Source organism: Macrobrachium rosenbergii, chromosome 56 (assembly GCF_040412425.1).
Source record: "Macrobrachium rosenbergii isolate ZJJX-2024 chromosome 56, ASM4041242v1, whole genome shotgun sequence".
In the NCBI taxonomy this organism is placed as follows: domain Eukaryota; kingdom Metazoa; phylum Arthropoda; class Malacostraca; order Decapoda; family Palaemonidae; genus Macrobrachium; species Macrobrachium rosenbergii.
This window is the reverse complement of record NC_089796.1, coordinates 3,958,883-3,983,480: the sequence shown is the minus strand read 5'-3', so window position 1 is coordinate 3,983,480 and position 24,598 is coordinate 3,958,883. Positions and strand designations below refer to the sequence as shown.

The 24,598-nt window shown below is 36.7% G+C and overlaps 1 protein-coding gene and 1 long non-coding RNA gene across 12 annotated transcripts in view; both read right to left on the bottom strand.

Moving 5' to 3' along the window:
• Window positions 1-1,129: 1,129 nt before the first annotated feature.
• LOC136836759 (uncharacterized) lies at window positions 1,130-6,790 on the bottom strand. The gene is made up of 3 exons (XR_010852466.1): window positions 6,691-6,790; window positions 5,285-5,417; window positions 1,130-2,036 (listed from the first exon to the last, which is right to left on the bottom strand). It is a non-coding gene; the product is annotated as an uncharacterized lncRNA (long non-coding RNA).
• A 7,624-nt stretch (window positions 6,791-14,414) lies between these two features.
• Window positions 14,415-24,598, bottom strand: part of Ih (hyperpolarization activated cyclic nucleotide gated potassium channel Ih) — a 557,258-nt gene continuing 547,074 nt past the window's right edge. For all 11 annotated transcript variants that reach the window (XM_067100609.1, XM_067100602.1, XM_067100604.1 and 8 more), the window contains one exon: window positions 14,415-18,522. In XM_067100609.1, the coding sequence (XP_066956710.1) occupies window positions 18,153-18,522 (370 nt within the window). In that variant the 3' untranslated portion in view covers window positions 14,415-18,152. The remainder of the gene's footprint in view (window positions 18,523-24,598) is intronic.

Below are 24,598 nucleotides of genomic sequence, written 5' to 3'. Positions count from 1 at the left end.
AGCTCTAAATGCAATGATTTTGATTTAAAGGACACTCCATACTCTAGATTTAGACCCCATACTGTAGATTTAGAATGTTGAATCTTATTCCCAACGTGGCACGAAATGCTACATAAACATTTGTCGGATCAAAATTGCTGAAATTGACACCATAGATGATTAGATTCAGAAAATACGCTACATAAACATTTGTCGGATCAAAATTGCTGAAATTGACTCCCCATAGATTATTTCAGAAAATTTCTTTATAGTGGTCACGTTAGTCTTGAATAGTTTTAAATCTGTCAGTTGTCTTTGATGTGCGCTTAATGAAATTTGCAAATTTTTTCACTGGGTAACCTGCTCGTCAAACTCTTCCTGCCGTGTCTTGTTGCATTATGGTTATGAATAGACCATGTTAGAGTTAATTTCTTGTCCAAGAAATGGAATAGTTAACGGTATACATGACTCGAAAGAAAATGGGAAGCAGATAATTGAAAACGTGTTTGACATGTCTGAAAATGCTGTTATGAAAATGACCTTCTCAGACATTTTACTTCTGAATACTACTTAGGATGCGTAACTGGCAAACCTAGACCATAGATCTTTGACATTTTACTTTTGAATACTACATAAGCTTTATCGTAACTGACTGGCTGGCATACCTAGAAGACCACAGATCTCTGAACTATAAGTTCAGACAGGAGCCCTTTGTCTGCATTTCCAAGCCCGCAGTACTAAATCGCGGAGCAAATATAGGCAGTGACGGTTGTCATAGCAGCCACTTTTCTGACACCGTTAAGAGACATTTAGACTTCACCGCTTAAATTCCATTAGCAAGAAAATTCCATTAGCAAGAAAATGGCAACGTTCTTAGAGTCGTGGCAAGGTGTGAACAAGCCTGAGCAAACAAGAAAGGTCAAATGCCTTTTTTTTATCGTCCATCTCAGTAATTACCAGCCAAACCTTTATTTAGACTATACGCATCACACCATGGTAGGTCCCTGCTCTGATGGATGACGCCATCTGTCCGGATGCCCTCAGTTGAGGACAACCCAATCTATCTCGACCTGGTATTCATTGCCATTACTGGGTTCTTTACACAACACCCACTCTGAGAAATTTTTGGATTTAAACAAAAGTGTCCAGAGAAAAGCGGAATTTTATTTTCACTAATATTAATCACAGCAAAATGTTTTAACTGGAATTTTTTCTTCATTCTTCCTACAGTGTACAAAAGGAACTGAAAAATTCTGCTGCTGCAGCAGGCAATTCTTTCCGTCAAAAGAACATCGCCATATTTATAGACTGCAAAGTGGGCATCGAGAATGTACTGCTGCTGTTGACGCAAGGAATTCTTCTAATAAACACTTTCCACAAGGCAGCTCTCATTTCATCTTCATATCAGCAATGATCACCCAACAAGACTTTCCGCTCAAATGAACTCCAGCATCCAGACTGCAGCGTGAGCATCCAACACTGTACTCAACAGCTGTTGAGTTCCAACACACTTCTAATCGGCACTCACAGTGAGCCCATTTCATCTTCTCCAGCAATGATCAAACAACAAGACAGCAGCTTCATATGAACTCCAGCATCCACGGCAGCAGCGGTGAGCTCCAACACTCCTCAACAATCATCAAACAGCCCAAGCACACTTCCTCAACGGCATGCAGCAGTGAGCTCCAACACACTCCTCAATGGCATCAGCAGTGAGCCCCAGCACACTCCTCAACGGCATCAGCAGTGAGCCCCAGCACACTCCTCAACGGCATCAGCAGTGAGCCCCAGCACACTCCTCAACGGCATCAGCAGTGAGCCCCAGCACACTCCTCAACGGCATCAGCAGTGAGCCCCAGCACACTCCTCAACGGCATCAGCAGTGAGCCCCAGCACACTCCTCAACGGCATCAGCAGTGAGCCCCAGCACACTCCTCAACGGCATCAGCAGTGAGCCCCAGCACACTCCTCAACGGCATCAGCAGTGAGCAATTTGCTCCCTTTCAATTTTGACAGGAACAAGGAGAGGTACCGCTGCTGATATCAACCCTTCCATCCTGAAAAAATAAAATGAATAAAACTTCCAGATATAAAACTCTACAGCATTTTTCATTTTGACTTGTTTCCCAATTCAATTAAAGAAAGGGAAGTGTGTGTTAACAAAAGAGAATGAAAGGAAATTCTGTAAAATTGTTGTACGAAAATCTGGAAATGAACGAGAAAAATGTCCTATCGCAATACCGATTTTATTTTATAAATACAACCAACAACATAACTTGTACAAAACCAAACTTTGGTTGTAACTTTATAATACAACCAACAATTCTAACTAGAAATGTATCATTAGTAAAAATGCATTAAACCAGAAATGTACCATATTAGTAAAAATGTATTAAAATCAATTTTGAGCAAATATTTCTCTATAAATGACCAAATTTATCAAGTGGGAACCAACTTTGTGATCCCATGCTTTACAACTTAACATTGAAATTCAAAACCTGGCTGTCCAAAGAACTACACAAATTGGCTCAACTTTTAAGATACATTGGCAATCCAAGTTCCTACAGCATTTGTGAACCTTGAAATTCACAACCTGGCTGTCCAAAGAACTACACAAATTGGCTCAACTTTTAAGATACATTGGCAATCCAAGTTCCTACAGCATTTGTGAAAATGGGGCATGATCCACTTAGTGTTGAATTAAGAACCTTCAATAACTATAAACTACAGCAATATTTCTTGCAAATAAAAAAAACCCATCAATATTACTAGTCCTTAAGCTTATTAGTGGTTCCTGGTGACGTCATAAAACTCATCATTCTAAACAGCATATCTCAGACGACTGAAATGTGCTTTGGCCAGTACAGTTACCTCACTCTTCAGTAACTTTATTAACAAAATACAGTAGAACTAGGGCAGTCAACAGCTGACAATGAAATGCATGCTACTGAATGATGATTTACCCTCATTACAAGTGTTTTGTACAATGGCCTAGTTTAACTACAATCATTTAAAAAAAAATGTCAAACTAGTTTGAGTACTGTGCAAGATTACAACAAATTACCCAGAACACAAGACTCAATTTTGCCCCAAGCTTGCTTAAAGGCTTAAGAAAAAATGGACACAAAGCCTAAAATTGCATGTGTTAAAACTTGAACAAGTTATGGTCTGGAGATATCAACTGAAGTCCCTTTAACCAAATAACAGTGATGTAGGTGTATGAATTTTAGGCTGGCAAACTAAGCACTGGGAATAGTATACTGAAGGTGGAAAAATTTGGTCATCTTGGATTTTTATCACAATCTTGCATTGCAAAATCACAAGGCTAAATGGATACCAGTTCAAATCTGGAGGCGAGTTAGTTAACAGGATAATAATACTCCTATATGGATACCAGTTCAAATCTGGAGGTGAGTTAGTTAACAGGATAATAATACTCCTATGAAAACAATTAACCCAACATCCTGACTAAAATTTTTAGACAACTTCAAAAGACTGATGCTTCCTCTAACCAAACAGTTTCAAATTCTACCATCTTGCCCTACTGCTCATAAGTATGAGTAGAGAATGGAAGTCTAAAAAAAACAGAGGAGAATAGGATTTTCTATTAATGGATGCACACAAAATATCCTTGCCTAACAACTAAGAGACAGTCTCTAGGAGAGAAAAGCAGCCTCATCAAAATTGTTTAACCAGACACCTGTTGCTCATATGGCTGGCCTGAAGGACATTTTTCCAAGTGGTAAGAAATTAAGCAAGAATGTAGAGACCAAATAACGAATGAATGAAAATGGAAAAAAGGCAGCTGGGCCTGATAAGACTCGAAAACAGCACTGTCTAGTGCCACAACAGTAATCTGCAGTAGACTGATATGAACCCAGACACCCTAGCCAGGGGAATGAAAACAAAGTTCCCTAGGGGCTTGATTTGTTACTGTCATTCTAGTTCCCTAGGGGCTTGATTTGTCACTGTCATTCTATTATGTAGAAAAAACAAGACAATTGTACAACAAACTAATCAGATGAGAAGGAAATGTCACTAGGGCACAAGGCTACAGCAGCCACAGAAAAAGCAACCCTTTTGTTGATATAAGTACTGTACTTAAGAATAGATGTATTGTAGAATGAAGTGCACATTTTAAAAGGCTAAGACAACAGCCAGGGAACAGGGGGTTGGTAAGACAGAAGTTAAAATATTACTGAAGGATTAAAATTTGAGAAAAAAAAAGCTATTAACTGTTCAAATTGTGATGGAGAAAGCACGTCAACACCCTAAATATGCCAGAAAAATACTAATGAAACCTTAACAGCTTGCAGGACTAGACTACTGACATTAATTACAGCTCGAGAAGATGAGGACCATAAGATTTTTACTATTTAAGGGTTTCCCTAGCAGATAATGGCTAAATAAGCCCCATTTGTCCACTTCAAGTACTACAGACCTTAAACCAGGTTATGCATCTGTTGGACAAAGTCAATCCAAGGAAATGAGCTTGTATTCCAATAATCCAACCTCCTAACCTATAGCAAGGGAAAATGCAAAAACTCCCAAAGACAAACAGTAAAAGAGACATTCCTGTAATCATCTTACACCTAGCTGTTCCAAGGACATCACTGAACAACACAACTTGCATCAGCAAAGTATGTCCCTTAATCACTTGTTTATGCAAGTTTGGTCCTTTAAAAACTGACTAATTTGGCAACTTGACAAAGATGAAAGACAATTGGGAAAACATTTCTCCTGAGAAAATAGCTGATTCACAGAAAGCTTTTCCTCCTGCTTCTTATCAACCCACACTGGGTAAAACTGAGTCACCAGATACTGTAATCAAACCTCAGTAACTTGGCCTAAATATCAGTGCCACAATACAAATTTCAGAGATGTTGGTGTGTTAAGAATGCTATTTTATCTTGTTAGCAAAAACGATTTTCTGTTTAATGTTGCAGGTCAAAAGATTTTGGGCACCTGGTCAATATATTTTCTCTGATCTATAATACCTGTCAATTCCTTAAATCCTTAAATCTGCTCTCTTTCTACACCAAGAAGCAAGCTCTAGTTGGGCAATTACTGTATATTTGCATTTCCAAAAATTATATGCACAGACTACTAAAAATTATTATGGAACATACAGGTAAATTCCAACAATCATAAAAACAGAGAGAGAGAGAGAGAGAGAGAGAGAGAGAGAGAGAGAGAGAGAGAGAGAGAGAGAGAGAGAGAGAGAATTAACTTGATTACTTGCGAACACTTAAGGTTCATCATACTATACAATTAATTGAAATAAAGATATAACTTCATACTCAACTTAGTCCACAGACTTCGGGTAGTTCCTTGACTCATGCCATCTGCAGCAAAATTCCTTATCTGTTCTTCAGATAATATTTGATGACATTTCCAGAAAAGCACAGATCCTCAGGAATATCATTTCAACCACTATTCTGGAAAAAAGAAAAAAAAAATATTACAACCACAAATACTGACTGAAGAAACTAATTAACATTTTTTTTTCAAGGTTTCTTGAAAAGCAGCTTTCCATGGCTAGCTGCCATTTAACTTTTGCCTGATTTTTAAAAAATTTTTCTCTTACATCCACTTACAAACATTCCTAGTAAGCCCAATATATGTTACCATTTGTCTTTTTCACAATTTGGTTTTAGTTCTCCATGTACAATTAAATGAAAAAGACAATGATAATAAGCTTCATTAAGGTTGAGAGCAACTTCATCGTGGATTGAGGGTAAGAACATTGTATAACCAACTAGAACTATCTAATACCTAACATGCCATCTTGTTTTCAAGGAGAACCATCACATCAGCGTGAAAACTTTAAACCAATAAAGGTAGTGCAACACTATCATCTTGATATCTAAAGTGAATCAAAACTATCACACTCATTACTGTCTAACACTCCACAACTGAAGCTTGCTTTCTCCCCTCCTTGCTCTTCAATAGTACCGTAATTAAATTTGTAACTTTTCTACAGATACACAGCTTACAACACTGATATTTTAAAGCTTGTTTATGATAGGCATGCTTATCCTAGTCAAATAAAGCACTAAAATTAAATCTGAAGAAGTCTGAATTCTTATGCATTAAGGGTATCCATGGTGCAACTATTTAAATAAAGGACACCACAACTACCCAATACTTTCTGAAGTAGGCTGACTACAAAAATGCCTGAATTCAAGGCAGAATACTTCTATAACCTCCTCAAATTGACCCTTTAACAAATACAGTACTGCTAAACAAGGAGAAAGCAATCCTTAATAGTAATGTAATATGAATAGCTGCATTAACTGCAGACACTTCAACGTATTAAAATAACTGGGGTAAGTCAGTGCTTCCTATAATAGCTAAGAGTACTTAATGGGCAAGATCTAACTGTGGACTACTTCAACTTGGTCAATCAAAGGTAGTTTCCATATTCTGTAAAGCTAAGCACATTTCAAATTTCATGATGCAAAAGTTCAAATATTACCTCTTCTTAATTTTTCTCGAAGATTACCCCTTGCTCATCTTATATTGTCTGTTACAAATAGTATTTTTTTTTTCACTATGATCAGCAATCAAGGTACTTTACATGGCTTCTAATAGATATAACTGATCTGTTCTGATACTAAAGGCCATATAAATCATACCATATTAGATATGGTAAACAAGCCTACAACTTTTGATGCAATAAAATACTTGTACAGTATTAAAAAAATTTACCTCGATAAAGAAAAAGATGCAAAAAATCTCCTGTTCCTATGCTGCCAAATGTGTTTCCTTGGGCTATAATCCAATCTGGAAGGTAAGAAAAAACATTTATAAATCTTAGTTGCTAACTGCAGAAAAATAATAAAGTTTATGCATCAAACGCTAAATAGAATCGTAGCACATGAAATCTGACAGAATTCATGAATTAAATTTAACATTTTAATAAGTACAGGCAGTCCCTGGTTTACGATGGGTCCGGCTTACGACGTTCTGAGGTTATGACTCTTTTCAAATATATTCATCAGAAATTATTTCCCGGTTTATGACACATGTTCCAGGGTTACGACGCATTGTACGCCAATCCGATGTTAGAAATATGGCTCCAAAACGGCAGAATAATAAAAATTTGGAGTTTTTTGATGAAAAACTCAATAAAAAAGTAAGGTTTTCTTAGGATTTTTGACGATTTTCTGATTTACAACAATTTTTGGTTTACGACGCAGCATAAAAACGGAATCCCCGTCGTAAACTGGGGACTGCCTGTACTCTTCTTGACCAAATACACATCCTGATGTTTTCTTTGAGGGTGGTTGGGGGAGATCCCACATAAAATTACAATGAACTTTTATACACTAATTCATACTCATGTTTCCATATGTCATACTTAGCTAGATAAAAAATAAATTTTTTTGTGTGATTTCCATCAATCTTATACTAGCTGGCACCTAACTTATAAAAAAAAGCCACTAGAAAATCTTGCTAATTTGCTTTGAGATATATATACACTGTTAATCACAGGCTGAACTGTCTATTGAATATTGGCTCATCTAATTATCCACATAACTTAAGCCATGTATAACAATTTCCATGGTGGCACTGGTTCCAAATTTACCATCTACACTATGGCACACTTTTGAAACTAACCAATTGGAAACAACCACAGCTATACTGTAGAACTGTTTTGATTTAAAATTGTGGTAGTTCTGAAGGGACTTTATCTGCCACAGATCCCAGCCTCTGGTCTCCTGAACTTTGCTGATGCAAGTTACCCAAGTCCTCTCTGGCTCAAGATTAAATGTTCTTGATTGCTGCAAGTTTTTGATTCCTAAAACAAGGCTTGACTCTTGTCTGCATGAGTAAAGCCTTGAGCAAGTGTCAAGATGCATTGTGTTGGTGACAAGTGCTTAAATAAACAACAATATTTTCTAAAAGATATAAAGGAATACTGTGGTAATACAAAATGAAAATATACTGTACTGTACTAATAATTTTGCATTCCTTACAGCAATCACTAACACCTCAATTATATGTACCTATTCCTAAAAAAATGAGAAAAAGTGAAGTTTCTTGCCACAGTTGCCAATATATACTGCACTTATAAGTTCACCTAATATACTTTTAAAAAGACCAAGCTGGCACCTCACTTGTCAATAGCCACCAGGTAATATCTTCCAGGTGAAGCATATCATATCTACCCACTAAAGTCTCATTTCAGCAAGGCAGTTATACTATGGCTCATGAAAAAAAATTACTTTTCATAAAAATATTTGCCTCATTAAATTATGAGAAACCTCAGAAGGCATTCTGAAATTTCTATTAAATAAACTTACCTAAGTTTGTCAGATCTTTCGTTATGCCCTTTAAAAGAAAATCAGTGAATAGTAGTGCATCCTATAACCTTTTTATCAGAAAATGTACAATGAAGCCAGCTTAACATACAAAATTGATAACAATGATATAAGGATGTTACTTCTCATTTTACGCTTGATGAGACCTGTAAACAGTTCATGAACATCAAACTCCAGACTTTTAAAGCAACAACATTTATCAAAGCTGGAGGTAGTGCTACCAAACAGCAATTACCATTGACTTGCTGTCACATGTATACATAGATGGCTTTAAACAAGGCTTTTCAAGAGATATTTGGCTTTTCTCATGTCCTAATCCTGATTAAAGAGTGCAAGTTAATGGGTACTGGTATTCATGGTGTTACAATTCCTCATAACGTACAAAAATTTCCTAAAATTCCACCCAAACTTCTGTCGGGGCTGTGTTCTTATACATTATCTGTACTATATCCAAAGGTATTATTATCTGCTATGCTATACTGTAGTACTAGTCTTCAGAGGTAGAACTAATTTTCATTTGCAAAGCCTCACCTTTTGTTTTACAGCCTTCAGTTTTAGGTCCAGAATGGGGTAGTAAAAACGAACAAAATAGGCCCCATTCATTAAATGCAGAACCCTAGAGTATGGGAACTGGATGTAATTACCTACTTTTTAAAGATTAATTTTCTTTGATGCTTTGGCCAATATACTACAGGGTCATAGTCAAATTCAAATGAGGGTAGGCCTAATTGCCAGGAATTTCTTACTCATGCATCAAATCTGCCTCTAAGTAACAGGCTGTTGGCAGTGTAGCAACAGTGCCTTTCAAAGTTCTTGGGATAGGCTGTCTTTTGAATGGTTATAATACAGATAACTTTTGGAAGTTCAAAGTTACTGAAGTCAGTTTTAATCTCTTAACACTAAAGCTAGTAGCATACATTAACATTAGTCCTTGCAAGAGCAAAATGAACATAACTTGAGTCAAGTGAATCTTCAGATTCACTGTATACTATAGAGTAAATTCAAATGTTTTCGTTCAGCAAACCAAACACTAACAGGTATTACACAAAATACCAACATGTAATAGGTAACATTTATACACACTATCAAAGGATTTGCTTATGGTAACTAACCTTAATGTGCCTGAGGTTAGTCTGAGGCTAGCTGGGATTCTGGCTTGGATAACTTAGGATAACCTCAATGTTCAGGTCAGGCAGAGTATGCAATCTTTATACAGCAGTAGCAAGATTTTTTTTTTTGAGATGAATAAGAGGGCGAGCATAACTTTAAATTAGCTCGCAATACTTACGAAAATCACACTAAAATATATCAAATTTACTGATACCGAGATGCTTAAAGACTTTGTTTTGGCATTTAAATCTGCGGTATCGGTACTAAACATGGCAGTCATGCGAGCTGGGGCTGGTATAAAAAATTTACCATGTTTCCTAACGTATTCTGCCATGGACTACTGTTCTCAGTAATTTAGGCTAACTAGCTACGAATTAGATCCAAGCTAGAGACTAGGAGTCTAAGACTAGCTGCAGAATACCCTGCCAATCCTCAATTTAGCCTCTCATACACGACTAGGCCATCGTAACCTATGACTGATGCAAGTCTTAGCCCTAGGCTATTCACTGTTTGTGGACCTTATGCCTCATGAATTTTTACGTATCAAAAAATTTGTAAAATTTATCCAGCAGAATTGTTGCCGTACACTTTCTGGTGTAAGCGATGTTACTCTGACAGGGTTTAGTAACAAAGACATCCCTGGCCAGGATCAGGACATTACACACTAGGTTAAAGAAAGATGGGGTAGGGATGTATCCCCGTTGAATTCTGCTTTTGATAGCCTCTCCTTTCATGTTGACCGTAACCTATGAAATTAACATGGGGAACTATTCTCCTCTTTCACCTTCTGAAACATGTAGCCTACTAAAGCCAAACTCAGTCACCATAAAACCAGTTCTAAGATCTTTCTAAATGTGATGTGACTGTTAATCGAAGTCCTGAGTATGTTGAAATAAAAAATCTCAACATAGTTTAGACACAGATGACCTGCTTGTCCATTAACACTTTCAATCTAGACTGCTTTGTGCATCTTCAAACCTCATGACAGAGGTTGGAGTGACTTACCACCTAATCATTATCCTTGGTTATTATTTCCGTCTCCTACTGTGTCCTCTACCCAACCTAATTTTTTTCTTAGCTTCCTACATTTTGGAACTTAACCAAGATCCAGACAGCACCATGAACTTGGCCAATTGCTACAACTTCTTGATAGGATAGGCAAGACTTACCATCAATAACAAATTGTCCTTGGTTTTAAACAGGAATTCCGGATTATAACAATTCCTCCTTGCTTTAGAGACGTCAAGGGATAAATAACCACAAAACTGATTACGATGGATAAAGCAGAACTACATGGAAATCAAGGACCTTTAAATAACTGTCAACAGACCAGAAGATAGTTTTGGAAAAGCGATTTTAGGATCCTTGGAGGTGACGTCATTACCCATTCCTTACAACAGAACAAATTTGTTTTTTTAAATCAGATTCACTGTTGTTAAGCATGGAAATAAATCCATATATATATATATATATATATATATATATATATATATATATATATATATATATATATATGAGAGAGAGAGAGAGAGAGATTTTTACAGCCCATAAAGAACACATAGATAAGCCCAGAAAACTATTTTTGGGCCACCTGATATAATATATGAAAGTCCATACTTATTTTCTTTGTGTATCTAGACATACTGTTTTAGAGAAATTGAAAATCTGAGGGTTTAATTAAATTAAGTAAACCATGCTTTACCAAGTGCTCTGCTGAATTAATTGGTAACTTTAAGGTTTCCTACTTCCTTTGACCTAAGTAACTACCGTGGGGTTATAATACACAACTTAACTCTCTATTATCATTTGCTTAGCATAGTAGGCCTACATATCGCCAGATCAACACCATTTCTAAATGTGGAAATTTCTCTTAGTTTGGAAAATTTTCAGAAAATATCAAGGACGTTTAGCAAATATTGTCTTAGAACCATGTGTCCAAAATGTGATTCATTTAATTCTGCCACTAAGAGCACTAACTCCTTTTTGTGGCCAGTTAAGTTGAGGCTGATTCAATTCCAGTGATTGTATCCTTGGGAGCAAGAAGTTTGGTCTAAAGTGGCTCACTCATGTTACCTTCTTGATTTACGCTCAGCTGGTTTTGAGGTGGTTCTAGCTCTTCGTTGGGCAATGAGTAAGAGCTGTGGATTGGAAACAGCCATGGAGGCCCGAGTTCGAGTCTCCAGCCAGCTGATGAAGAGTTAGGAGTTTATTTCTGGTGATAGAAATTCATTCCCCTATAATGTGTTCGATTCCACAATATGTTGTAGGATCCCGTTGCTAAGTAACCAATTGGTTCTTAGCCACGTAAAATAAGTCTATCTTTTCAGAGCTGTTAATCAGCTCAGTGGTCTGAAAACTAAGGTATACTTAAAAAAATTTGATATGGTTCTAGTACCAAGGGCTGTCTAATATCTCTGGGAGGGGAAACAGCCCATGGAGGTTTTAGATAGCACCAGAAACTGGAGAGCGAGTCATGGATACCCAAGAAGACTGGTGGACACTAAGTCCCCAGGTGATTGCCATAACATGTTTAATGGATATAGGGGTACATACCCCACAGAGAATACACTTATCTTTTCAATGCTTTTGACACAGTTGTGGAATGGAAGGCTATTGCTCAAGTTGGGGTTTTGATATGTGTGCTTATCCTTTACTTGGTCTCTTGAGGTCAGTGTTGACCAAACTGTTCAGCATCAGTCAGTAGGATGGGTGGATGGATATATGTCAAGTACCTACAGTTGGTGGGTGTTGCCTCTTGCAATACTAAACTGCCGAAGTCCATTTGCTAAGTTTTCAGGAATATTCCCCAAATTCACTCTGTCTTTTTTTACCTTTGTGGCTGAAGTTGGAGAGACAATGTTCCTCTGTCCAGCTAGGAAATATGTAAAGTTGCATTCCTTAAACCAAGTGTGAAGATTTTTAGCCTTTTGGCCTGTATATGATTTATCTAAGGGGAAGACTTTTCTCATGAAAGTTAGTCAAAAGAATTCAGGTTTTGACAACTTCACAGCCTCATTCAAACACAACTTACTACCCCAATCAATTTAAACAATTTAACAAAGTCCCTCAACAACCTACAACCTTCTTTTCTGTTGGAGATCTGTAACCAACTCTCATTGAACTCAAAGTAAAAATACAATTAAATCTTCTTTCCAATTCTAGCTAGTCTGTCAGCTTTATGGACAGGCAACCTGGACTTCAGTGATTCCACAGTCTTGCGTAGACGATGACACGATTGGCATAACTACAGTTACTCTACTTGGCTTAAATGTGGGTGGCTTACTTAATGGTTCCTTCCAACTGGATAGTCCTCCTTGGTTCAACTTGGCATTCATGAAGCAATGGTTTGTATTTTATATTGATGCACAGGCTTTTCTTTTTAACAAGCCTTATGTTTGTAGAGAATTTAATCATTAGAATGTCTTTTCCCATGTCGCAGATTGGGTGCACATGTAGCTGTAAGACTGAAGCTTTGTACTGAAGAAGACAGGAAGAAAATGGAAGTTGTGCCACACCAGAGGAGTGTGGTTTATTTCCTAGAAAAGCAATATCTTTTTGGATGAATTCTTAGCTAAGATCTTTCTTCACTCTTAGCCTGCAGCGATCTTTATCCATGGAACAAAGTCTGGAAAAGTATTTTGTAGGAAATCTAGTCTAATGTGGTAGAAATATGGTTGTAGAGATCAAATGTGACAAAAATCCACTGATCACTAAACAAGATGGCCCTGTTCTCTATATTTGTGTGTTGTACTTCAGATGTGGTTCAGAACTACATAAAATAGGACCATAAGAACATTCACTCCCCCTTGATAACACAGAAGTACAACTGGCTGACTAGCAAGCTTTAACTGTCTGAAGTAGGACTCTAGGAGCAAGACTCAGGGCAAGAAATTCAAACAATGATTCTATACATAAGCCAACACTCCAGAAGCCTGAGAAGATGATGGAGTTTGAAATTAACATCCTAAGATCTTTCTTCACTACATCATAATGAGAAACAAGACTCCCCAAACTTGATAATATAACAAGTATTATACTGAAAAAAAAATGCACTGTGCAATGAAAACTAGATCTATGAATGCCTACAAAGATGTGCTTCCTATAACATCAGCACCAGCTAGCACTTGGAAATGCAACTCGTTCAGTGATGGTACAGTTCTTACAGGCCTATGACAGAACAGCATAGCATCAAAACAAAACAGGAATACAGAAGAGAAAGGCAAATCAAACATGGATTCACCTTTGAAACTTGTAACATTAAAAGTAGATGACAGAAAATGTACGAGAATAAGAGAATATCGAAAGTTGATATTATCATTACAAAGTAATCTGCACATCTCAGTTGATTGGTTTTATTCCAGAGGCCCACACTAAAAGTTATTCACTTCGACACCTTATCAGCATTTACAGGATGCCATTGTGCAAGAGCCCATGCTCGAATCAGGCCAGTTTAATCTATACCAACCTAAGTATTTCAACTGGGCCAGAGAGTCATTAGACTTACCCAAGACTGGCAAGAATATTTGTTCTTGAAAGAAGGATGGAAGTTAGAACGGGGCAAGGCAAATTAAATATTCTGGAAGGAACCCTTCACATCACCTAGAAATGTCACCAAGGGAAACCCAGCCAAAACTGTTTTTAATAACAACAGAGGTAAAAAAAAAAGTGTGGGTAAAGGCTGTCATTACAGGGATTAGATTGTGCTTTGGTTGTACCTCTGGTGACTGTAATCTGTCTAAACAAGCTACCATCATCCTCTCCAATTAACTGGTGGTGGCTTCCTGTCATAAATGGATGCCATCAAAGGCAGTTGCTCTTAATTACATTGGCTATAATATGGACTTCTGTGACTGCACTATATTTCAAGGTTATAAGTATAAATTCTAGCTTGAATTATACCCCTGTACTCTGAAGGTACAATTGCACTTACGATGCTAAATCATCTGGACTCTAAACTTTGCGAAACAGAGATCGTGAAGGATAATAAATGAGAAGACATTCATGTTTTGTATCAATTATATAATGATGAAAACAAGTTTGATGAAATCTATGATACATAGTTCATCAGAATATTTGTCATAAGTCAGAACCAAAACGCAAACACAATATAATACGCAATAGTATACAAATTACTTGTGCATTTCTTAAAAAAGGCAAATACTTTTCAATAATAGTGAGGATTCCCAGTACTGAATAAGCTTATGATAGTTTTTAGCCGTAACTTCAGTTCACATGGATTTCTCAGATTTTACCCCATTTTACATTTACTCTTCAACCGCTTGAATGATTGATCGTTATTTTACGTCTCGCATCTGAAATCATACAAAAAAATAAATTATCAACGCATCGCCCAACGTCAACAGATAAAAAAAGTTAGATTTTAAATACAGTGAAGATATGTCAAGGAGAAGTACAGCACAATTCTATGAGTCTCGAGTCGTGATCTGCATCTACTGCAGCTTAGAAAAATTCTGAGAAATTCTTGCTTGGTTTACATTCCAGCTAATAACTACCGCAAGGGTCTATGTTCAAACAAAGCTAGTCATAACAATATCCAAGAAAATAATACCTTAACATAGCTTATGCAGTTGTACATTATGCAATTTTTTTTTATCAGGTAAATAGTAAATATCACTGATTCAGGGAGTGTGATACTAGGTCGTACCTGTAGGGACAGATATAGGAATATAAAAACTGGAAGGATAGTTAGAAAGCCTATAAACTTTAACAAACAATTTTGTGTGAGTCATCTAACATGTTTAATTATCTTACATGCTTATCTAACAAAGTAAAGTAGCATGTGTTTAACAAATTATAGCTTCACTTTTGTATTATGTTCACTTAAAACAACGTGCGTTTTTATCTACTCAGGCTGAGCATCCACAACAGACCCCCAATAGGACTGAATACAGTATGTACACCATGTTGTTGTTGTTGTTGTTACTGTTGTTTGTTGTTGTTGTTGTTGTTGATGATGATGATGAAGTCATAGTCATTGTAGTTGTTTGTTGCATCGAAGGAAACTAAAGGTGTATAAAAAGTAGGAACGAAAATATTTACGTAACTTACATACTGGAATAACAAATGGTATAAACATTCTAGTATATCACTTTCAAAGTTTATTATGATAATTATTATTATTATTCAGTTATATTATTATTATCATTATTATTAATTATTATGATGTCACAGAGACTTATTAATATTAGTATTAATATTATTATTAATATAATGATTATTCTACCCAGTTTGCCGCCAATATAGCAAAGTTCGCTAAGAGGCTGAGGAGAGGATGCTCAGATCTTGCAGAAGAATATTCTCTACAGCTTTAGTACTTGAGGCACTTTGACTACGTGAATCACTACTACAATGGCAAGTCAGAAAAAAAGAAAACAGAGAGAGAGAGAGAGAGAGAGAGAGAGAGAGAGAGAGAGAGAGAGAGAGAGAGATGATGTGTGGAGTGAGAGAGGAAAGAGATGAGACAGAAGAATGAGAGAGAGAGAGAGAGAGAGAGAGAGAGAGAGAGAGAGAGAGAGAGAGAGAGAGAGAGAGAGAGAGAGAGAGAGAGAACGTGCGCGTGAGAGAGACAGAGAGGGAAGAAAAGGAAACCAAAGTAACATTTTCACATTGCTTTCTTGGTCCTACTGGATGAATGTTCTTTTGAATTCTGCAAAAAAGTAAAGATATCGGTCTTGCACTGTCTAAGTATCTAGATAACATTCATTCACACGTAAACATTATTCAACAAGTTAACCTACAAGAAGCACTTTCACAAATTCTATTGGGGTTGAATCAGCACATGTCTTATATTGTGCCGCCTTGCATTTTCCGATGTAGTTGCAAGTTGTGAGCACTGTTCTATTAGCTAGAAAGCAATGTCAAAATTAGCACTACACTCCTAGGGCCCCTATTTGAGCTCATGGTTCTACATGTGGACATTAATTATTGCATATTTTACTATCCTTACTGACGAGCGAAAATAAACTCTGAATTGGCATGATTATGAAATGATCTGATGATTGCATGAAACTGTGTGGTATATCATGAAATGACCATATCGCCTCACCACTGAACAAGCAGGAAAAAAATCACGCTTGCTTGAACCAATATATACATATATCATAGGACTTCCCTGATGCTGTAGTGCTTTTATCAAAATGCTTGTATATTTACATAACCTTTTACTATGTACAGGACTCTCTTAACTACAAAAATGTAGCATTAGCAAAACAGGGAATTTTGAAAATATTTTTGTATTACGAAAAACTACGACTTTGTTCATGTGGTCTGAGAGTTTATAAATACTTAACTACCATTTCAGTGTGCAGAAAAACCCATGCACGAAAGGCTTGTGTACTCAGTGGTGTAAACGGTAAGATGAAGTAATGATCTGTTGCATCAATCACAGTTGGGGATAACGACCACCCCATGACATGAAGCAGCTTACTTCTGTGACCAGAAAAAAGTCTCTTTCTCTGCCTGTCGTCTTTCTTTCCACCTCCTTCCTTCCTGGCTGAATTCGTCTTCCTCATCTTTTTCCCCTTGTTCCTGACCTCATGTTTTTGTCATACACATTTCATGTATACCAAGGCATTTACTCAATCAAGTCTTGAATCTCCGAATCATACACGACATAAATCAGGTTTAGTTCACACATATTGGCCTTTAACAAAATGTATGTGCTTCACACAGTTCACATATGTTGCCAAGAGCCTTCATGAGCATTCTCGGTCATAAATGGACTGCGTCAAACACACGGGAGCTTCAAGCAGTATGCATAGACTCTATCGCTGACCAGAGCGCAATAGAGTCTACATGAGCTCTGGATCGCATCTGCGAAGCTCCTCAGAGAACGGTGAGCTTTGTACAGCATACATGGGCACCACACAGCTAAGCTGTTGGGACCTTATAACTAGATTTAATAACACACTCTTACCATATAAAAACTCCAGTTGACGATAAATATTCCCATGTTTACAGTATTCAAAGCCATTCAACACTTTTTAAAAAACCTCACAATGTAAAACTTTACAAAACATTATCATAGTAACATATGTATCACCCCATGTAGATATGTTGTACCCATGTCATGCCTTTAACTGCACTGAACAAGAATGCACTTTCATTGCGAATTATTGCTTTTCTGCAACTCCAATAAGACTTTTTTTTTTTGTCAGTAAGACTTTTTTGGTTTGTCAGGAACACAGACTTTACCACCAGTCACATGCCAGATCTCTTTGGACTTTGGCACCTTCTCAGATTAACAAATAATAATAATAATTATTTGAAGCAATAACAATACAACAGTTTTAAAGTATTTTCATTTTTAACTTTTAATTCCTATGTCAGAGAGGTTTAGTTTTGTTTGTTGTTGTTGTTGTTGTTGTTGTTGTTGTTGTTGATGATGATGTAGATATCGTCCGCTCTTTGCAAGTGTTGTCTCACTTCTAAGCACTGAGAGGTTGAAAGGGGACAGCGGTTTCCCAACAGCCCTCTGTTTAACAGAGGTTCCTTCAGCAGTGTGAGCAACCTATTAAATATGCTAACAAAGTCCTTTTCATCTACAAAATCCACTAGAAGGGCAGATCACAAAGACTGCTCACTATGTGCTTGGAAGTTTGTTTTAGCTATTTGCTGTTGGTGCAAATCAGTCGGTCTCTCTCCGTGTTTCACAATAGTACAAAATAAATCGGCTGTCGCGCCCAATAGCATAAGTGCATGGGCGGGGGCCACCTGCTATTGGAAAGAAGTATCTTTGTGAAAAGTGTCAGACTTGTGAAAAGAAGGGCGGTTGCGGTTGAGGGGAGAAGGCTGATCTAAGGAGAGAGCAAAGTTGTTCTCACTCTTTGGTCTAGGTAAGTGACCTTTCGCTAGTGCTTTTCCTATTGACCCTAAATCTAATAAGTTATGATGATGGTGGTGGCGACTTTTGTGGCCATGAGCGTCGTGCGTCATCATAGACTCTTCGGAACTGGTTCCTCCATCGCACTGCTCTGTTGCAGCCACTGATGCTAATGCATTGACGATAGCATTGACGGTCTTGCAGTCGTTTGTCAAGTCTTCTCTATTGCTCACAATCGATGGATTCTTCCCTATCTTGTTGAGCCTGAAAAGGAAGAATGAATGTTACTGCTGGGTAGTAATGATACGGATGAAAACAAAGGTACATAAATACTGTATAAAAAAGATGGCAATATCAAAAATACAATTGTTCTGTTAATATCATAAAAAAATAAAATGTCACAGGAAAATGCAAACCTGGCAATAGCAAATATCCCCAGAGTTTCCTGCAGAATTTTCAACCTGTATTCAGCGCTGGTCTTTATAATAAGAAAAATATATTACACTTCAATATTACAGCCACAAAAAGGATTTTTGGTTTATTATACTTACCTATTGGAAAATACTATTATATATACTGTATATACAACCACTGAACACTTTTAGGGCAGCAATGTCATGCCATTGAAATGAAAATTGTGAAAAAGTTATGCTGTATTTCTTTTTTATCTTCCATTTCTTCAGCCATTAGATTTTTTAAATAAAATGTTCAAGAAATGGCCCACGACTTGCTAATTACTGGTACCACTGTCACCAGTAATGAAACAATAACATTGGAGAATAGAGGAATTAATATCTTTGATGTTGTAAGAAAGCATTCACACACACACGCACTGTCCATGCAAAGAACAAATACAGTAATATAAACATTTTTGACACATGATATAGTAAAATTTCACACGACATATTACAGTACAGTACTTTTTTGAAGACTGCAACCAAAAGAAAGGGAATTAAATGCATAAAAATCGATGAACACAGAAACTTTGCAGCAATCTCCTATTCTGACTGGTTATGCCATGTTGTACAGTTAGTTAATAGTTCTGAGAGTCTTTCCTTCCATTCCAAAGAAAGCTACATACAGCTGAAAGGTGATATCAGCTTAAACTCAAATGTTTAGTTGCTTAATATCTACTGTAAAAATACTTTTCTATAATAATTGCTTCATAAATGTTACTTTTCCTCTAAAAGCCAACTGTCTTGAAAAAAGCACAACTTACAATTTGGTTCACGTTTCTAAAATTGCTGCATCATTAGCAAAGCCTACCCAAATGGTTCACTGTCCTTTTCCTAAAAATGTAAGATATATTCTCTTTCTTGTACACTTCTTGTGATTTTACTTTCTAACTTATTTTTGCACCAATCAAGAATCTCTCTCTTCTTCCTCACCCTCTTATCTTTAAGGGAAAGGCCTCTAGCATTGTATTTGCCTAACTATTATATCTATTTCTTTACCAGAGTTTCACTGACACTTCCCAACAGCTTCTGATTTTCCTTGCATATAATGGAAGACCTGAATTTCATTTGAAACAACCAGTGCTTCAATAGTACAGCCATATATTCAGAAATCCACCTTACGGAACACTCCAATCCTAAATCTTGTGGACAATTCTTGAAGTCTTTTTGAGGCCTCTCTTCATTAGTTCACTTCCTGCATTCTATCATAATTTGCAAGATTTAGGGTAAAGGGTGATGGAATGGACAAACTAGTGTCCCTGACTTGCCCAGGCATGATGGGAACAAGAAACTAAATAGTACGGAAAAAGAATGGACCTAAACCTTGATGGAAGTTGAAGCCCCCACTCTCAGACTAATACTCTTTTCCTATCCAATAATAAATTTATATCATGAAGTTTTCAGAACATGGGTATGCATGTTCTGTGAGAGCAGAATTTTCGTTTATAACTAATCACTATGAACACACTGATTTATTGCTTTTAACTGCACTACACAATACTAGCTGCTTTGGATTAAAAAAGGCTGTGAATGTTTTATTCTGCATGTATAACAGCAATGCTTCACTTATGTTGTATTTTTTATACACGGTATGTACTGGTCTGCTTCAACAGTAATTCAAGCTGTACTCTAGTATGGTCTGTCCTTCCTTCAGAATGCCCTTTCATTCACAGGTACATATACATATTACTTCTTCTACAGCCGAGAGACCAGTAAAGCTCCTACTGGTACATTTGTTGGAAAGGCTTTCTTCTTGTGATGAAATGTTCATTCTGGCTACATGATGGATGGGTATTTCTCATGAGTTGTACCTTTTAGCTAGCAAAACAAATGCATTCACATTCCCATCTCTGTAATGTTTCAATAAATCTTAGTCAGTTATGATGAAAACAGAAGGAACGGACTTAGGCAAGGAATTACCAATATTTCAGCATCTGCAATGGTTTAACATTTCAGGTCTATTGGATGGTTTCTGTAAAATAATTTTCTGGATGGTGATAATGAAAGGCTCCTATGATGCAGACTATAAATATTGCAGCTAATATGGCAGAAAGTGCTTTACATGTTAATTTTCTAAATTTTTGTCAGCTTTTTATCCTCTTCTTATCACAGCCTGTGGATATGAAACTCAAAAGAAGAGCTTGGTGCAGATCAGTCGAGTTAATGGTGAGATACCAAGACTTCAGTAATTTACTACAGGATTAAATCTGTTTGACCAAAAAGTGTCATCATACACAATGGATAATGTTGGTTGAGAAGGGGGGTATGAGACAATACTGATAAGTTATCTTTGAATATGGTTGGTGAATTGTTAAGCTGAAAGAAGGAGCCAAACTGGAAGGTGAAAACAACACAGATGTGCCAGTGTGAATCCTGCAAGTCCAAAAACTCTCCTAATGGATTAAGAAGGATCTGATACACTTGAAGGGCAGTGCCCTCTTGGAGTCAATGCAGAGGATAGATCAGTTCAGCATTTAGATGTTGACAGTAAATCAGTTTCTGTTGATCTCCTTCTCTAAGACTGTTAAATGAGGATATGAAATGCAAGGCACACACACAGGTAACTTTCTAAAGCCTGTTTAAAATGTCATCGTGATGTACTGCACCCTTGGCAGAAGTCAACCTCCCCCCATGCTGCAACTGAATTTCCAGAGGTTCTCTCTTACTGTAACATTGTACTGTACATTTATTATGGATTCTGAAAGCTGTTATTTTTTCTGCTTCACCTTATCCTATTACTGAATTCTCCTCTCTCATATTCCGTTTGTAGCAAAAACACTAACCCTCAACAGAAAGCTAATTCAAAGTCTAGGGCAGGGGCAGAAAGTGGAGCTGGGTATTTTGGAGCTGTCAAAAAACATTACAGTGTCTCAAATGTCAGACTAAAGGTCTTGCAAGATATTTAACCTATACTACCCACTTTATATATCTAAGACCACAGTATATTAATTGAATAAGGATTTGAATACAGCATTATACAGCATCAAATCTCTAAGATGAAAACTGGATTAACTAAAGTGAGCAAAGACAAGTAAGCCAGCTTTCTCATCTTCGACAATGTACCTATGGCAAAGCCAATTTGGTATATCTGTTAATATGAATTTACAGGGAAAAATGAAAGCAAAATGGCTTATTATGGACATCAAAGTACCACATCATTTAACCACACCGTTATCAAAGACGGGACATTCGTAGGAAATGATTGACCAGCAGAGCAGTATAAATAGAACACAATGGCGACTAAAAATTACTATTTATAAAAGCATTAATAGCACAAATACACATTTTAAAAAGTTTAGCAAAAACCTAGCCGCCATCTTTCAGGAGGTATGTAAAATACTGTACAGTATATGGAACACCAAGAATGACACTTCTTTCACTAAGTACAGTACAGTATATAGAAAATCCTGTCCCATTATGTTTGCACCTTTTCCTATTGTGCTAATACCGTGGGAAAAAACTGATTATGTTTATGCAAAAATTTATCCTTCCTAATAAGACCTATAACCCCATAAAAGAGAAAAGTTTTTATACTTTTCTGGGATGCAATTATTCTGGCTTTGTTGTGGCTTGGAGTATTGTTGCATTGGATTATGCAAAGAACAAGAGAGAGAGAGAGAGAGAGAGAGAGAGAGAGAGAGAGAGAGAGAGAGAGAGAGAGAGAGAGAGAGAGAAATTTATATAACTCAGTGGATAAATGTTCTGAAAGGGTTTTGCCTGTTGGAATGGAAATACAGTAGAGCATTTTCTATGAAATGTTTCTCAATACAGTACAAACCCACTAATCATAGGCTGCTTTATTCCTGTGAGTGAAATCACAACTTGTTCTGATCAAGACTGGACAGGCACCTACTAAACAAGCACAGATCCCTCAGATGATGTTATGGATAACACTTCACTCCATTTTGCAAAGGATAACACACATAATAATGACCAGTTTCACTATGGATCTATATTGAAAACAATTTTTTGTTATAAAAACACCACTTATTAACCACAACCCCATTAAAATTTTAGATAAAATGAATGCAGGAAATGATTAAGAAATTTTAAAAACTGCTTTCCATTTTAAAAACTGCAAATATTAGCAAAACTGAGAAATTAACACAGACTGGACCTTATCGCTTTGGCCACTTAAAGGAAGTGTCATTTGAGTGCCTCAGTATTGCAGTAGGGGACTTTTAATTCTTGAGCAGAACCAGTTGCTTCAACTGACATTTCTTTCGTGGAAATAAGGCAACAGATAATTAGCAGGGTCACAGTGAAACAATATTTCTTCACCTTAAAAGATAACACCTCATGAGGATAATCAATCCTTAACATATCACAGTATATTTACAGTACCACGAAGCTTTAATATAAGAATCAAATGATTTCCAAAATAACTTACGACTATAAATGGGAAATCACTTCTTGCCAACATCATTACAAAATTTCTAATTGAACATTAAACTCAACATTACCAAAATACAAAACAGAGTAACTCTCTGTGAGCATAAGCAGAAATAGCATTTAAAAATTAGTTACTACTGTACTGATATAAAAAAGTAAAACAAAAAGTGATAAAAGCTATACATAGCAATAAAATAGGCCAAGTGGCCTCTTATAACACTTCTGTTGATTTTTTCCCTATTATTATGCATGGATTATTTTTGGAGGGCATTTCCTATCTAACGAAGATTCATACTGGCAATAACAACTACAGGCCTTTGCTGATGTCAACCAAATCTTAAAAAGTGGTGGGCCTTTACCTCACACCAACCACCCTGTGAAATGTCAGAGACCAGTAGGTCAATCAGTCAATTAGACTATCTACAATGATCAGAAGTTAACCAAGATTCTTTAAAAATGTTCTTAATTGGTGACAGTTGTATTTAATAGAAGTGGCAAAAGAACTCTCCTTGTCCTGAAAGCAGCAGAACATGATTCAAAAGGTACTTTCCACCTCTTGTAAAAATAAAGGACAAAACACTGACTAATAATTACTTTCCATGACCTAAATCAATGCTTCAAGAGGATGAGGCAACAAACAATATCACAATTTGTATAAAGGTACCTGGAAAAATTATCACTTCAGTTACAGTGCTTCCATAGCCTGAAAGGACACAAGTACATTACTGTATACAGTATAAACTATATGACCAAAATAACACTGACTGTTTTGATTATGACCTACGTGCATGTTGAGAGGCAAATGGCCAACGGTCAAAACGAACTTGAACCACTGAAAACATTAAAATATCAATCACTGTAAATAGCTTGAATCTTTCGCAGCTAATTCTAGTGTTTCTATCACATACTGTATGGGGTAAGGTTAAATGAAACTTTAACTTGCTCAAAAGGTGTGGGAGCTGGAGTTATATATCTTAATGAACCTCTTCAATCTCAGGATTATTTCCTTTCCCTTTTATAAGCAGAAACTGCCATGTTTAAGTAGTATTCAAATCTGAAGGAGGAAGTGTAAGAAGCAACTATAAAATTGTACTCTGGCAGTGCTATGGTAATACCTCATCATCTCTCATTCTACAGTATATTTTCCCAGTTCCAACGTTACCCTAAAAGCATGACCACTGATAAATTCTGGCAGAGAGCATAATTTTTAACATTGGTTTCTCCACAGTTAGTTTGGAAAAAACTTAGTGATAAAGTTACCAGCTGCAGTGACAGAGGCCCAAGTCAGAGAGTAAACCAAGAATAAGGAGACTAACTTAGCCCCACAGCAACTGATGAGAGCTGGTTTTGGGAATGTGATGGGAAAATGTAGCTTTGGGGAGCAAAACTGAAATGAAGTAAAAGTACTGGAGTTCAGAGAGTGCAAAGGATTAAGGTTGCTGAACACAATTTTCCAGAAGTCTAAAGACAAGCTCAAAACACACAAGAATGAG